Below are 16794 nucleotides of genomic sequence, written 5' to 3'. Positions count from 1 at the left end.
TCTGGTGGTGCATTTGTGGAACAGACACTTTGAGCTCAAGAGGTCTTACAGTTTAGGTTCAGGAAAGGATGTGCCACACATTTTCACCAAATCCCTATAAAAAAAACATTGTGATCCCAGCCTGGCAAGTGCTCCATTTCGAAATGCATTAAAATATTGTTTTTCCAAAGTACTGATAACAATACAATAAGTAACAATAATAATCCTTATATTTGATACAGCACCTTATCACGTCTTCACAGTATGTATTGTAAGGTGGATTGACTGTGCATTTTGTAGGCGAAATGCAGCTGCTAATTGCGCACAGCAGTGTTCCACAAGCAGACATGGATTGACTGACCAAATTATTATTTATTTATTTATTTTGGAAGGGATTATTATCCCCGGAAAAGCGATCGACCAACCAACTAACAACCGGGTTCCTACTTACTGCTCGGTAAACAGAGGCGCGTGGAGTAAGGAAACTTGCCCAACATTTCGCCCTGCCCGGGAATGGAACCCAAGTCCTCTCGCTTGCGAGGCCAGTGCTCTTACCACATTGTTGCTGATGCTATTCAGCTGTAATCTAATACTGGAATCTATTTCCTATTCATTCAAGGAAACCACACCCTTCGTGCTGCAGCCACTTCCCGAGAAGCAGACACCAAACGGCTAGTCAATCCTTCCTGACGCCCACCAGTCACTAATTTCCTCTTCCAATTTCCCCCCACCCCTCCTTTTATCTACTGCCTGTTACTTCTTCTGTCAAGGTTCACGGAAAGGAAATAATTGACGCATACTTGGTCCAGAAAGAAAATGCTTTATGAAATTGTTTTTAAATAATTGTGCATTTCTGCTTTGTGGTTGTTAAATTTCAGAATGCCCAACAATCGAAGCAAACACGACTGTTAGGAGAGGAGCAAAAGCTATGACCGTGAAGGAAAGCAGGTGATGAGGAGGTACAAGTGGTTTGAGATTCTGCAAGAAATTTAACTTGCCAGTTTATGCCGGCAAGTCTCTACCCGTCTCTAAAATGTCAGAAGGAATAAATGCAGCTCTTAGGATAGATCACCTTTGAGCAGATTTCAATTTGTATATATAATAATCCTTGCATTTTGATACTTCCCTTCCATGTCCAAACATCCCAAAACATTCAGTTTTCTGTAAAGTGGACGGATGGCATTTGTGGGTGAATCTGGGAGCCAAACACCCCACAAAGCCATGAAGTTTAGCCAACAAAATACACTTTCACTCCACTTTACAATATATCCTGTGAAGCGCTCTGAGATGTCTCGACGAGATAAGGCACTATAGAGCAAACGCAAACTTATTAATGAAGTGACTGAACGATTCTCTTTTTAAGATTTATGGGATCGTGGACCAGAAGAATGGGAGAAACTCCCTCGTCCTTCCAAGTGACGTCAAGGAATCTTTAACATTTAATGTAGTCAGAATCAACTGTTAAATTAAGAAAACTGCAGATTTTATACGGATATAGATTTTATACGTATATATATATATATAAACAATTATGTTTTTGTAAACATCTTATCCTGAAACAATTGGTAGTTTAGCACCTTCATGTGGTTAGGATATGCACTACACTGAATGGCGTGTTCATGTACCACAGAACCGGTTGGCTGGAGGCGATTCAGTAAAATTATAATTGATGTGCAGTGGAGTTCAACTAATGATGGTTTCACACAACAGCATATTCAACCAGAGGCTTTTTTTGGCCATGTATGAAGAACTGGTACCAAGTCAATTAAATATCAAAATGTACAAGAACTTTATAAACGCAGGCTGGTGCAGTTACATATAATGCCCGTTTGAAAGTATATTACCTCAAGATACGACATTTAGGTTCTCGCGTTTCCTGCGACACGCGGAAGTGTAGCTGCTCTCTCTCTCTCTCTCTCTCTTTCTCGTGGTGTGTTCTAGCAGATGGCAGTGAATAGGCATTAGGAACGAGACCTCTGGCTAATTTTAGTTCTTACTTCGCCAAGGAAAGAACTACCAAAGCAGGTTTAGAAATAAAATTTCTAAATTTTAAAATTTAAATTTAAATTCCTAATTTGGAAGCTGTTTTCCTGGAGTTTTTTTTAAACAGAACCAGTTTCCAAATGAAGTCAAACAATGTAATGCTTCTTCACATCTTAAAATGGGAGACAAAATAGCCTTATTTGCTAAGACTAAATGCAATTTCGGGGAGGTAATCGGAACCAAAAAGATGAGACAAGTTTAGTGTTGCCCCTGCTCTTTCCTGCCACGACATGGAGCAGCAATATCTCCGTACACATGTTCAGAGCAGCAATGCTTTCTCAATTCTTCTTCTGTTGCTTCGAAGGACTCGAATCTTGGGCATTTTGTGCTGATATTTCACATTAGCAACTCAACCTGTTTTTCCTCTTTGGAACCAATTCCAGAGCACCCAATGACGCAGGAGGTAAATGAACCTCCACGCATTGTTGCAGACACATATAGAACATGTGTCCCACGAGGTACTGCATCTGGTTTCAGCTGGGACAGGAGATTTGGTTTCACTGTCTCTGGGTTGGGGGAAGTCAACCATTGTGACAGGAGTGGATTCAACAAAAACTTGGGATTTATATAGTGCCCTCCACGCCGGACGGCGTCTCAGAGCGCTTCACAATAACGGATCCCGGGGGAGGGGGGGGCGGAAGGCGACCAAAGACGCGGTCAAAAAGAAAGGTCTTCAGCCGAGACCTGAAAATAGAGAGGGCGAGGCGAAGGGAGTGAGGAAGGGAGTCCCAGAGCCTCGGGGCGTAGCGGCTGAAGGCACGGCCGCCGAGGGTGGAGTGGAGGACTCGGGGGACGAGGAGGAGGCCAGACCCGGTGGCGCGAAGGCAACGGGTACTGTTGTGAGGAGAGAGGAGGTCAGAGAGGTCGGGAGGTGCAGAGGAGTGGAGGGAATTGAAGACAAGAGCGAGGATCTTGAAGTGGATCCTCTCTGGGCCAGGCAGCAGTGCGGTCTGGCGAGGACTGGGGGGGATCGGGGAGCGGAGTTTGATACGGGGATTCAGGAAGTGAATTCAAGCTATTTTTAAGTCTCCAGTTTGTGGGCATATAGGTTTTGCAATAAATGTCATTAGTCTCCGTCTTTATTTAACCAACCAAATACTGGGAGGGGAAAGCACTAGGGGTCAAATATCCCTCGACTGCAGTAAAGATAATATATTCATATGCTCTAATGTATTTAATGGGTGAAAAATTGTTCCAAGTATGTGTGTGGATTTATACAGAACAATTTGCAAACTAAAGTGAAGTGAAGAATCTCTGGTTATCATAATGTTGCAAATTTTCCCATTACTTACACAAGACATCTTAACCGACTCACTCAATCAACCACATCCACCAAAATGAAGAGTTCATTTTATATCAATAAGCCTGAGAAGATTTATTGCACAATTCATTTGCTACAAAAAACATCAGCAAATCTGTTTTTTAAAAAAAACATTTGTATAAAACTGCTAAAGCAAAGCAAACTTCACCTTTTGTCAGCTTTTTTTTTAGTAAAGCAAAACTCTCAACAAAATATTTGTACCAGCAGTTTTGGTATTTTAAGTAAAAAGCTGAAGGAGATAATAAATTCCTAGTCTAAACTACCATACCTAGAAAACTTCTACCAGATCACAACTTAATGTAGCCTACACCCTTTGGTTCCAAAAGCTTATTTGAATTGCTGCTTAATCCTTTTCCAGACATTCACCCAGCTGTCGCTCTCAGTTTGGGGAATGGGATTAGGTCTGAATAAATATATGGGACCAGAATAAGCAGAGTTCCCTTACAGCATCCTGGTTTCTGACAAACAGCGCACATTAACAGTTGGCAGTCTTAAAAACATTCCCATGAAGTTTAAGTTTTAGAAATGTCAACAACTTTTTTTTTTTTTAGTTCTTAAGTAGAGGATCTGCTGCTTTCAAATCCAAATATTTTCAGTCAAACCTAGTTCCAAAAAGGATGACAAAAATCTTGCGAAAATGATTCAAAAGTGTCAGAAGATTCATACGAGAAGGCAAGTCGAATTAGAATTAAAAATCCAAGCACACAGAAATTATTCGGCTTTGTTCTCGAGTTTCACAAGCACACTTGACACTTACGTGGGGGCAGGGAGAGGAAAGCAGATTTGTTTTACAAAATAATGGCACTGCCAGGGGCCTGGGAGAAAATTGCCTGGCCATCTTTTAATTTGGAGAAGACGGACAAGGAGAGAAATCTTAAACCAAATAACCCGACTGATGCTCAGGTATCACCTCTAAAGAAGCTGTCAGACAATCACTACCCACAACACATTTGTGGAGCTGTTCATAAGCTCAATGCTCCCTCCCTTCTGAAGGAAGTGTGGATGTGGAAGATAGTTATAAAGCTGTGAATGATACTATCAAAACTATAATTATAAAACGGAAGGAAAGGGTGGAGGGAAAAGAAGAATTTTCTGTCCAACCAGCTTTCCTCTGCACCCTATTTTTTTTATATCCTATTTTTAATGGTTGTTTGCACATCTCTACCAGATGAATAACCCAGATAGTTTTGTTGGTTGAGCACAGACTTGGAAGCAAGTGGGGCCCATTCAGCTCTTTTGCAATTGATACAAGTACAATTTCTAAACAATATACTGGGGAATGTAAGTGGAAAATGCAGAAATATCTTGAGTCGTGAATCAAAGTCTTAAATGGTTACGACCATCCTATACTGTGGTGTGTTATTACACTGAATAGTCTACTAAATAACCCTGTTTTAAACAAACTAGTTTATGGGATGATGTATACTTTCTAGAATGCCTTCATTGATCTTAATTTGGTGCTATCCAGCCTCCAGGCCAGGCCAAAGTGCCTGCTCCAATTATGACCCAAGGTTTCCATGCCATAGGTTATTGGAGGTCAGAGAAGATAGCAAAGATCTAAAATGGTACAAGGGATGTAAATACATAAAAATGAGGATCGTTACTGGGTAGTTTCCTTTTTTAAAAAAAATGTATTTTTTAAAAACAAATGTTTACACTCTTATGTCTTAGTATAATACACAGTACATAATGGATTACAGTACATAATGCATGGAAGATACATATATTATGGGTTTAGCAGAGCTCTGTACAGTAGGCCATTTCGATCCACTGGAATGGCTGTGACCATTTCTTGGGTGATTGGCTATAATAGCAGAGTGTTTTGCCATGGGCGGGGAAGAGGAATAAAGGAAAAAGAATTTATTAATGATATAAATGAAATGACAAGTCTTTTCTTCTTTAACTATAGCCGCTTAAAGTAAACTCTATGAAACGCCCTCAGTCAAACCTAATTCCAAATAAAATCTATAAGTACAGTATCGTAATTGAACCCCCACTGAAATTCAGCACTGTCTGAATTCAGTAAGAACATAATTATTCCAGTGGGATGATATGAGGCACACAACTTTTCTTCCACCATTCATAGATACTATTTAAAGCAGAAAATAAATAAAACAAAAGCCACCATTTTCCGGTAATAATAGCTATCTATACAATTAAAATATTGCACGATTAGCAGTATGTTTAGAGAAATTTTCATTTGAGTACAAGATTTTTGTAGATGACTTGCATTGTCACCAGAGAGATTCTACCAGATTGTGCATCAATAATCACAAGATGGGCAGTATTCGGCTACTTATAAAATCAAAATCTGACGATTCACAAGTGTCAAAGCCAAGCCTTTCTGCTATTATCATCTCTGATGTGGATCCAAATAGCCTAGTACCATATTTAACAATCCGTTTTGAATTTTTAAAAATTAAAGAGGAAGGAAAAATATTATGGGATGCTCTGTGTTCAACATACTCCTCTAGTTATACAAGAAATTAATGCAATCATTCATTAATTTTTTTAGCATCACTGGTGAAATATCCTTGACTATTGAAAATCGGCACAACCTGCCTCACCCTTAGTGATGTCAATTGTAAGGAGAACCACAACCATTCCACCTACTTCACCTCGGGGTCTAGTACTTTGAAATGAGTATAAGTTAAGTTGGAGATGCTAAACTCAATACCAGATAATAATCAAGTCTCCAGTTTCTAAGGCATTTTCTTAAGATTAGTTCCTAGATGAAACCAAAGTAGCCTTTATTAACGTGAAGAGTGACATGGATGCCAGGCTTTTCATCCTCTAACAGTTCTTTAGGTACTAGTTGAACAAGAGGTGTATTTTGTCAATGTTTAATAGTCAATGATATTTTACCATAGGAAAAAAAATAGAACACAGTTTGAGGAGTACTTTGAACCAAAAATAATCCCTTGAATTTTTTTCCCCTTCAAGTAAAATTGTTCTACATTTTCACATATTGCAGCATGCTACTCAAATATTGTCAGCTCCCAGTATGGCACTCTGACAACAGCACACCGCTCAATTAAAGGAATTAAATGTCATAGCTTTGTTCTCACAACACAATATGGAATTATCAGCAGTTTCAACATGGAACAAAAAAAGGACATAACCATGCAGATTTCCAGATATATGTCAGTACATCCACTTAGAAAGTTGTATCCTGATAACGCTTCTGGCTGGCCAACTAATTATTGTGGTTTACTATCACTATGTAGGGGAAGGAGAGAACAGTGTTTTACACATTGTGACGTAATCAGTACATTATAATTCTGTGCCATCTCTACTTTTTAATGACAAGGTGAACAGAGTCCATCAAGTTCTTGTGCACAATGTATCCACTGCAGACCCATATTTCTTAAGGCTTGAAGCAAATTGTTTGTTCTGATCAGTCAAGTAATAAATTTGTTGGTTTGGGGTACCCAAACAGAGCAAAGTCAGGCTTATAGAGTTCAAACAGTTTCCTCCTCCAAATTTTTGGAATTTCTGAAAACCAGTTTCTTTCCCAGCTGCTAACTGTCCGGTTTCGGAAACTAGGTGGAAATTGAACAAGCTTCTCCACATTTAACAAACTAAGTAAATATTTGGCATCCTGCTCCAAACTCTCTAATTTCCCAATAAAATCATAATTTATTTGACAAGGGTGACAGAGTCTATATACTTGTCGCCAGTGTTCATTGAAAGGCATAATCATCTCAGTCCGCAAGTCCAACAAATATTGAATGAAATTAGAAAAGGTAGGTTTGATTCCTGCAGAGAAAGCTTTACTAACAGAAGGTGGAGGCTGAGAGCAATTAGCGTACAATTGAAGCATCGGAATAGCAAAGCGCTTGTAAAAGTCTTCATTCTGAATTTCAAACTTGCTGCGAAATGCAGAAATCAGTCTTACAAAAGGATCACGCACAAAGAGAAACTTGGTGTACTTTTTTAGCTTGACCTTCATGAGGTGTTTGGAGAATTTCCCATAGCGCTTCCAAAACTTGTTGAAGGTGACATGACTGCTGGAGTTGTGCACAAGGTCCCTGGGGATCTCCAGTGGATCATGGTATGGAGTGCCTTGATTCACAAGACTTTCACTCAACAAGATCATGATTCGTTTCCAGTTAGTGCAAGCCACTTTGGGAACGTAGCAGTAGATTATACCATGCCGATCATCCACAATCAGGTGGTCCAATTCTTTATTTGGAATATCCTCAAAAGCTCGATTTTTCCCTGAGAACGTGAAGCTGGAGTCTGCACAAAGATCACGGATGGTTTGTTTCCTCTTTAACTGTTCTAATTTAATGTTAGGTTCCTCAGTATTGGTTCCCCAGTCAACGTCCTGCAGATGCTCTTTAGAATTAGCTACAGGTTTGCTGTCCACATTTTCCCCCTCAACAACAGAGGCCCCTTCCCCTTGATGTCCCGTTTCTCCATGTGTCAGTTCAAGATTAATAAAGGAAGTAGCCGTTTCCGAACTGAGCATTTTCTTTTCAGTTCCCTTTGCATGTTCGTGTGCTACAGACACGCTTGTAGGAAGATGCGTGGATTGGATTTTTGTGAAGGCGGTGTGCAGGTAGAAATGAGCTGTTCCTACATCATCCCAATAAAATATTATCAGTAAAATCATAAAAATAGAGAGCATGATGCCACACATCTGGAAGATTCGAGATTTACTCATTTTGCGAAGGTGCATTCCTGCCCCTGCCTCAGGCGTCATGTCAGGGCTCTTTTGGGTGCTCATCTACGTAGAATCATATTGAAACAAGTGTTGAAGGATCCTGAAACAAAGAGCAGAAAACTATTCTTAATGAGTTAAGTATTAAATCTATTTATTAAAGAGACTTAAGAGTTCGCATAAATTAGATTTTTTCCCTCTAAAATTAAAACAAATTATTGTCACCAATTCCAGTTTAAGCACCAAATTAAATTTCAGGAAACCTACCTAAACCCTGATGTCATGAATCTCCAATAACTTTTTTGCTGGTCTCCATAGTGCATTGTTATGTTATAAAGGTCCTATGGAAATAGATTTGGGCAATGCCAACTTTATTTCAATTAGGGGGTTTCAATTCTATAAACAAGAATCTGCCCAAACTTGCAACCTAAGAGACAAATGCTATTATGACTCTGTTTTTAAAAAACTAATACATGCTATTTTAAGTTATGTCAGCTCACTGAAGCACAGTAAAAGGTGCAGTAGTGTGTATTCAGCATTCAGAATTAAAAAGGTGCATTCAATTATTTATATCAACATTCTTGATTCTGTCAACTCCAAAAACGCTCATTTAATGCAGAGTAGAAGCCAACCCAAATTACAATATTAAGTTTGCAGTACTCTACATTAAGCTTTCAAGTAAATTTACAGAAAAAAATCCAGTCAAGCCTCACAGAACTGTTTGACTTATAAATGAGGCAATTTATAATGTTTAAAACCAAATGTCTGACAACAAAAGCCTACTGTATATATTAAACCAAAATTGAATCGGAAGATAAAGTGAACATTAATAGGGCAACAACTAGAATAATTTATCAAAAAAAGTAATTTTTTGATAAACAGTAACTGCACCCTAGTGCGATTTACTACATAAAAGATATGCTCAAAATATTAGAGCCTGTGCTATACTGGACTTCAACTTAAAACAGCTAAACTTGCAGACGGTTGTCAGCAAATACAGACTCATTCCACTGCCAAAATTATTCAGGAGGTGTTTTTGTTAGGAACAAATGTGTCACTTTCAGCCTGCCAACTATTCCACATTGCATATCTTCCACATAGTCACAACCTGAATACATGCCCAAAGTGAAATAAAAGTAAATGGAAGCTTTGGATATCGCATTACATATTTAACGCATCAGCAACATTTCTGCATTAAATAAATACATACTCTATTGCAATGGTGGCCAACCTTTTGCTAAGGTGTGCCACAGTGTGAGCTCAAGACTTATCATCATACTACTAAAAAAATGATAACATTAAGAAGAAAAATATTGGAAAATAATAATTATTATTGGACCACACATACATATTTGGAACCGTCAGTCTGGTTTGGATAATCGTAAGCATGACAATAATAATAATCCTTGCATTTGATATAGTGCCTTATCACATCTCAAAGCGCTACACAGAATATACTGTAAAGTGAATTGACTGTGTATTTTGTGAGCGAAATTGGATGTCCCAGTAAAACCCTCAGATCCAAAGGTTAGTGTGGAACCACCAAGTGGCAGACGAACATCTGATGTTGATCCAACCTGCTGTGGATTTTGAACATCTGCAGCACGTTCTTCCTAAACTTTTACTGAGGGAACCCAACTAGAGATTTGAAGACAACCCAAGTGTTTCCCTTTAAAACCAAAACTTTAAAGTGAGCAAACTCTACCCACTCACATGACTAATCTCAGCAGAGCGACTTGCAATTCCATATAAGGATCAAAGATTCAAGTAATCTTGGTTTATCTTTTTTGTTGTTGATCGATTTAATGTGACTTTACTTTGATTCGACCAACTGCTGCATTGGGAGACACCTAATTGTACCATGGCCTCCACTGCTCTATTGAACATTTGACCAATCATAATCAAACATAATCTGCAGATCTTTTGACAGACAGCCCTACACATTGGTAGTTACATGATTGCAAATACTTAAAATGACTTGATTTTAGAATTCGCTTTGTGGTTTCGAAGCACTTTTTTAAAAATCGTGCAAGCTGGAAAACCAAATCTTTAAAAACTTTAATTTGAAAAAGTATACAGCATTTTTAATTCACAGTACCTTTGAAACCAAACAAAAATTTCAACCAGGATAGATTCATATTCTAAGGAAGTGAACATTATCAAGGTCTAATGATCATTCACAAAAGTAAAAAAAAATGCATTTAAAAAACTAAATGGTTGGCAGCTTCTAGTGGCATTTCCAAATTCCAAGGATTATACACTGCCACAGAATACATACAGGATATCTCAGCAGGAAACAGTGAATAATGGTGATCTTTCATCAAGACCCACCTCTTGAATACCACACGTGCAAAGCAAGTTAAACAGAGTCTTTCAGACAAACGAAAGAAGAACAGTATTTGGTTTTCCCTATTTAACATTTTTTTATTAGTTTATTTTTGAAATCTTACCATGGATGACAATAAAGAAACACATAAATATAAGAGAATGTGCTTCGTTTTCCTTTCAGTGGCACAACTTCTCTTAACGTCCAATTTCATCACACTACTTCACTTTTTAAATACTTTTTTAAAAGTATTATTCCATTAGTTTCCCTCTCTTTGCTCTCATCTTACAGAAAGAAATGTTTTCTAAAACTGAAGTTTCAGAAGCAGAGAGTGGATTATAAAATGTTGAGAATTCAAAGGCAGGAACAAACAGTTCATCATATTTACCCAAGTCCCAATCGACTAACAACCAGGTTCCTACTTACTGTTAGGTAAACAGAGGTGTGTGGAGTAAGGAAATGTTTCGTCCAGGAATCAAACCCAGATTCGCTCATTTGTGAGGGGAGATCTCTAACCAATATGTTACAGGATTCCACGAAAGTCCTCTCTAAGACTGTAGTGTATCGAAGGAGTACGAGCTAACCTGTTGTCTTGAATATAGGACAAAATGAACTCAGGACACTACAATGATCAGCCCAAAACAATGAACAACAGATGTTCAAGCCATCTTAAAGACCATAGCATGATCCACACATCTTGAACTGATATTTATTCTTCCATTGAATTTTCTTTGGCTAAATTTCAAACTGATCAAAATCCCATCTGGATAGCACATGGTTTTATTCCAACAGATAAAAAAAATCTCTAATCCAGAAATACAGTATTTACATTGATGTAACAGCTTTCTAGCTGGCATTTAACCACTGACTTAAAGGATTCTCATATCTAAACAGTGGAAAGAAAGTCTGCACAGAAGTGAAGTCAGGAAACTATAGTCTATTGCTGCACTGTCAACTGTACTCCCTTCCTTGAGTTGACAGTACTGCGTTTGGCTACAAAATCCACATTCACTACACTTTAGAATATATCCAATGCAGCACTTTGAGGGGTCCTCCCGACACAAAAGGTGGTATGTCAAACAAAGATCATTGTTAGCTTAAAGTTCTTTTGCATAATTATGCAAATGCCATAATCATTTTGTGTGTGTGGCACAAGGTTTTGTTCCAATGTTTATAAAGTCTGGAAATTAGAGGTCATTTTAGGGAACTGGTTAAATGAACTCCAAGCCACTAGAAATTGGACTTTTAAAACAGCTGTGCTTCTTTAGATACTTACACATATTAGGGAACCTTGCCATCTCTCCAGGGGTTACACTGAACCCTCATATCCCTGATGTTCACACATTCTCTTTATATTGTTTAGTCAATGTTTTCTGCAATACCATTTTGTACAGGTTATACAGAAAAGTGTGTTACTGTACAAGGGAAAAAAAAATTATTTCAAGGAATGTGTTAGGGAATAGTTTTTTTGCCTTTCACGTCAATATTACATACAGTATTTGAGCATGCATGTCTTTAAGCTGAGATTTACAAAATCTGAAAATTATCCAAATGTAATAAGAATACTGTGAAAATAATGTGAAACAGAACAGGTTCATCTGGAAAATATTTACAGCTGTAGGATTTCACCTCTTCACCACATAATAAATATTTAAAGAACAGATTTACAGAATATTTGAATGATGCAACCTTCATGGAAGGAAGGAATGTATAAACACTTAGAAAAAGAAACATTATTAGAGGAATGAAAGGAGAATTTTAAAAAAAATTACTGTAGGAATGACGTGGGGGGNCAGAGGCGTATAAAAAGTATCAGCCACTTTAGAGGCATTACAGGGTATGGAAAACAGTGGGAAGGACTGTCCCAATCCCAAAGTGCTTCACAGGATATACTGTAAAGTTGAGTTACTGTGCGTCTTGTGGGCAAACGCAAAAGCCAATTTGTGCACTACAATGTCCCACAAACAGCTATGAAGTGAATGACAATTTTGTTTAATCTTGGAAGGTTGTTGGCCAGGACATCAGAAACGCCCTTCTTTTTTCGACTAGTGCCATAGTATCTTTAATGTACCAAAGTACATTAGTGGAGTCCTGTAGCTCAGTGGTTAGAGCACTCGCTTTGCAAGTGAGAGACCTGAGTTCAATTCCAGGCAGAGGGCGAAACCTTGGGCAAGTTTCCTTACTCCACACAGAGCCTAATAATAATCCTCCAAAACCAAAAACAATAATAAATTGGTCATTTTCAATCTACGACTGTTTGTGGGACCTTGCTGTGCGCCATTGGCTGCCGCGTTTCGCCCACAAATATACAGTCAATTTACTTTACAGTGTGTTCTGTGAAGCGCTTTGGGATGTCCTCCCGACGTGAAAAGCGCTATATCAAATGCAAGGATTATTATTATTAAAGTAGTCATAAAAGATGTTTTCTCCATCAATGGTTTATTTTAAGTTCACTCCAGAGTAGCCTATTAACATTCCAGTAAAATTTAACTGCCCAATACAAAATGAGGTCAGCAGCCATGGATTTAGTTTCAGGATGGAACCATTAAATAAAAATACTTCATAGAGACTTTTTTCTGACAATATATAAGGAACTACTTGCACCTTTTGATGTCTCAGATTGTTTTAATATAAACAAGTTATTTTCCAGTGCCTACAGCAAATAATGATCATTTTCAAGCACAGTAAAACATTCTAAAACAAATCTTTATTCTATTGGTTATCAATATATTGCAGTGAATTGCCTTGAGCAGAAAGGGAAAGTAAACAACTTGCAAAAGATCTTTGACTAATTCTGATAATGGCACTATTTCACAAAAACATATCAGTTTCTGTCCCGATACTGGAAAATGCTCACAGACCACACTTTATTAGGATTTTCAATGAATTCTTTGCTTTATTAGCAACACTGCAGCATTGCTACCTCTTGTAATTTCGTTCTCCCCTCTTAAGAAAATAAGGAATTTTTTACTCAGCAAGTCCTTTTTCTGGCAACTATGCAGCAAAGAGGAGTCATGTCATAATTATGGTCAATTATCCTCAGATGTCATTGCCCAATTATCCGCAATGATATCTGAGGAGGACGTGGTCATAAAGAAAATCAAACTCCAAAAGCTCATGGTTCACCACCAAAATATGTGAGCTTGAATACCAATTTTCCGCACCAACTCCCTATCAATGTTTTCTGTGCATCCATGCAGAAAATGTAGCTACTGTTGTTCTTGTAATTTGTACTTAATAATCTTTGCATCGGATATTGCGCCCATCACGTCGGGACGACATCTAGTCCATGTTTCACAAAAGGTATAAATGAATATGCACTGAAAATTGAATATCAGGTCCACACCCTCACCTATAAATCCATTCACACTTCAATACCTCCCTAACGCTCTTACCTTCTCCTACCCCACTACTCTGCACCCACCCTCAGTTAACTGGTCCTTCTTCGCGTTCCTTGCCCCCATTGTGTCACCATCATTGACTGACTCTTCGGTTAGTACACCTTTATCCTCTGGAACTGTGCAGTGAGGGTAATGCTTCATGCAAATTGGTATATTTGAGCAAATATATATATATACACACACACACAATCATTATAGACATTTTCAGGTACAGTATTATTTGTATAACATTTGTTTACGTTGCAGCCAACCAGTGGTATCTTAAATGGCCCTTACGGCCAGATGAGTTGATATTCCTGTCCTATATGAAGAGTGCTATACAAGTGCAAGCTGTTGGTAGTTCATACATAGAATCATAGAGTCGTACAGCACAAAAAGAGGCCATTCAGCCCATAATCTTCCTCTGGTTCAAATTGGACAAAAATGAATGCTTGCTGCCCAGATTTCTGGTGAAGGAAGACTGGGAGCCAAAAACTCACCAATAAATGTCTACATTGTAAGAAGGAACTTCTTTTTGAAAAAAACCAAGTGCAGCTTTCCATTTAGAATAAAAAAATTGCATCTCAAACTTTTTTTAAAAAACATTTGTGGGATTTTTTCCCCTCTCCTAAACACACCTATGGTGAAGTTTACAGATATTGCAACCCAAGTTCAAAGAAACTACCTTTTTTTTCCACAAATAAAAAATTTGAAAATGTCAACTGTGGAAGTACTGTACTGTTTCGTAATGTCCTTTCCAGCTTTTACATTTGCCACTGGCCACAAAGTGAGATAAAGTCAAGCGAAAAGTTTCCTGCAATTATATCTTGCATTTGATATAGTGCCTAATCGTGTTTTAGAGATGTCGCAAAGCACTTTCTTCACAGGATACACTATAAAGTGAATGGACTGTACATTCTGTGGGCGAAAATAATTGTAGGAGAGAGAGACAAACTTCCTTTTTTTCTACATTGGTGCCAAGAGGAACTGCCTTTTTTTTTTGTTGTTTCCACTTTAAAATCTTTTCAGAACGGTTCAAATCTGAGGGTTAAGGTTAATGAGCTTGGAAACAATGTCATGGTATCTCAAAAGTTTGAACTAAAAACCCTCCAAATGCACCCACTTTCTCTCTTCCCCTCCCCTCTCAGGGAGATCCTTGTTCACAATGTCTCACTTCATCTCCTAGTTCGCCTGCCCTACTTTAAAATTTTCCATTGCGCTAACTCACTCCCTCCTTCTCCCTCACAAACTCCCTCCCTCCCTCCCAAACACACTCCCTCCCAAACTCCCTCCCTCCCAAACACACTCCCTCCCAAACACACTCACTCCAAAACACACTCACTCTCACGAACGCACTCACTCACTCTCAAACACACTCACTCCCAAACACACTCATTCACTCCCAAACACTCACTCACAAACACATTCACTCACTCACTCACTCCCAAACACACTCACTCACTCATTCACAAACACATTCACTCACTCATTCACAAACACACTCACTCCCTCACTCCCAAACACACTCACTCACTCCCAAACACTCACTCACTCCCAAACACACTCACTCACTCCCAAACACACTCACTCACTCCCAAACACACTCACTCACTCCCAAACACACTCACTCACTCCCAAACACTCACTCACTCCCAAACACTCACTCACTCCCAAACACTCACTCACTCCCAAACACACTCACCTCTCACAAACACTCACTCACAAACTCACTCCCAGACACAGTCACTCACTCCCAAACACTCACCCTCTCACAAACACACTCAATCACTCTCTCACAAACACACTCACCTCTCACAAACACTCACTCACAAACTCACTCACTCACACACTCATTCACTCACTCCCAAACACACTCACTCACTCACTCACAAACCAACTAATTCACAAACTCACTCACTAAAGTCACTCAGTAACGATGCCCTCCGCCCCTCACAGACTCACCTCCTTCCTTTTACTCCGGGGGGGGGGTGAAGCCTCTTGTGTTTTGGCGCCTCCCCTCCACTCCCTCCCCTCCGGCCCGGGGTGGCTTCAGCCTCCGCCCTCGGGGCTTCTCTCCCTCTCTGAGGAGGGGCTTTACTTCGGGTACCTTCAAGTAACAGGAAGGCAGAGAGAGAGGAGAGAGGAAGGAGTGAGAGAGAGAAAGTGGGGGAGGGAGGGAGGGAGGGAGGGAGAGAGGGGGGGTAGAGGGAGGTCTGGAGGGAGGGAGTGTGAGGAAAAGAGGGAGTGAGGGAGGAGAGAGAGAGAGGGAGGGCTGGAGGGAGGGAGTGTGAGGAAAAGAGGGAGTGAGGGAGGAGAGAGGGAGGGAGGGCTGGAGGGAGGGAGTGTGAGGAAAGGAGGGAGTGAGGGAGGAGAGAGAGAGGAGAGGAGGGAGGGAGGGAGGGAGTGTGAGGAAAGGAGGGAGTGAGGGAGGAGAGAGAGGGAGGGAGGAAGAGACAGATTCGTTGGGCGGTGCTGATGTCGATATGAATGTCGGTGGAGAGATGGATGGATGGAGAGAGAGAGAGACAGAGGGGGGGGAGGGAGAGAGTGAGTGAGTGAGGAGTGAGGAGAGAGTGAGTGAGTGAGTGAGGAGAGAGTGAGTGAGTGAGGAGGAGGAGGAGGGGGGGAGAGAGATGAGTGAGTGAATGAGAGAGGGAGAGAGAGAGGAGGGGGGGTGGAGGGGGGGGGGAACCGGCGAGAGAGTGTGAGGTAAATGAGGGGAGGGAGAGGGGGAGAGGGGGGGGGGAAGGACCAGCCTTAACCGCCGCCGCGCCTCGTGCCCATGTTCACAGCCACTCGACTGCCGCTCGAGCCGCCGCCACCGCCGCCGCTGGTGCTGCCGTCCGGGCAACGGTGCCACATCGCCGCCGCGCTGCTCGCCGCGCGCAACCTCCCCCCTCCCCCCCTCCCTCCCTCACACACACACACACACACACACACAGACAGACGGACAACACAGAGCGAGCGCGAGGGGCGGGACACCACACGTCACGTCACCAGACGCCCTCGCGAGGGCTCGGCGGGACCCGTTGAGCGAGTGAGTGAGTGAGTGAGTGACGGTTGGTTGCGGGGGCGTGTC

At 40.3% G+C, this 16794-nt stretch overlaps 1 protein-coding gene across 2 annotated transcripts; it reads right to left on the bottom strand.

Annotated features, from left to right (window-relative positions):
• Nucleotides 1-3376: 3376 nt before the first annotated feature.
• Nucleotides 3377-15708, bottom strand: LOC103186826 (carbohydrate sulfotransferase 12). Of its 2 annotated transcripts, none has more exons than XM_007906062.2 (2): nucleotides 15678-15708; nucleotides 3377-8112 (listed from the first exon to the last, which is right to left on the bottom strand). In XM_007906062.2, exon 2 carries the CDS (start codon nucleotides 8073-8075, stop codon nucleotides 6741-6743), a length of 1335 nt encoding a protein of 444 aa, XP_007904253.1. In that variant the 5' UTR covers nucleotides 8076-8112; nucleotides 15678-15708; the 3' UTR covers nucleotides 3377-6740. The 2 variants fall into 2 exon arrangements, with proteins under 2 accessions (XP_007904253.1, XP_007904254.1); XM_007906063.2 differs by lacking the exon at nucleotides 15678-15708 and adding an exon at nucleotides 11612-11703.
• Between the last annotated feature and the right edge of the window lie 1086 nt (nucleotides 15709-16794).

This window comes from Callorhinchus milii, unplaced genomic scaffold (assembly GCF_018977255.1).
Source record: "Callorhinchus milii isolate IMCB2004 unplaced genomic scaffold, IMCB_Cmil_1.0 Scaffold16, whole genome shotgun sequence".
In the NCBI taxonomy this organism is placed as follows: domain Eukaryota; kingdom Metazoa; phylum Chordata; class Chondrichthyes; order Chimaeriformes; family Callorhinchidae; genus Callorhinchus; species Callorhinchus milii.
Note: the sequence above shows the minus strand (reverse complement) of the source record. Positions and strands in the feature narration are given on the sequence as shown.

Bases quoted from the DNA above. Each gene is read 5' to 3' on its own strand.
- LOC103186826 (XM_007906062.2), bottom strand. From the start codon at position 8,075: ATGAGCACCCAAAAGAGCCCTGACATGACGCCTGAGGCAGGGGCAGGA.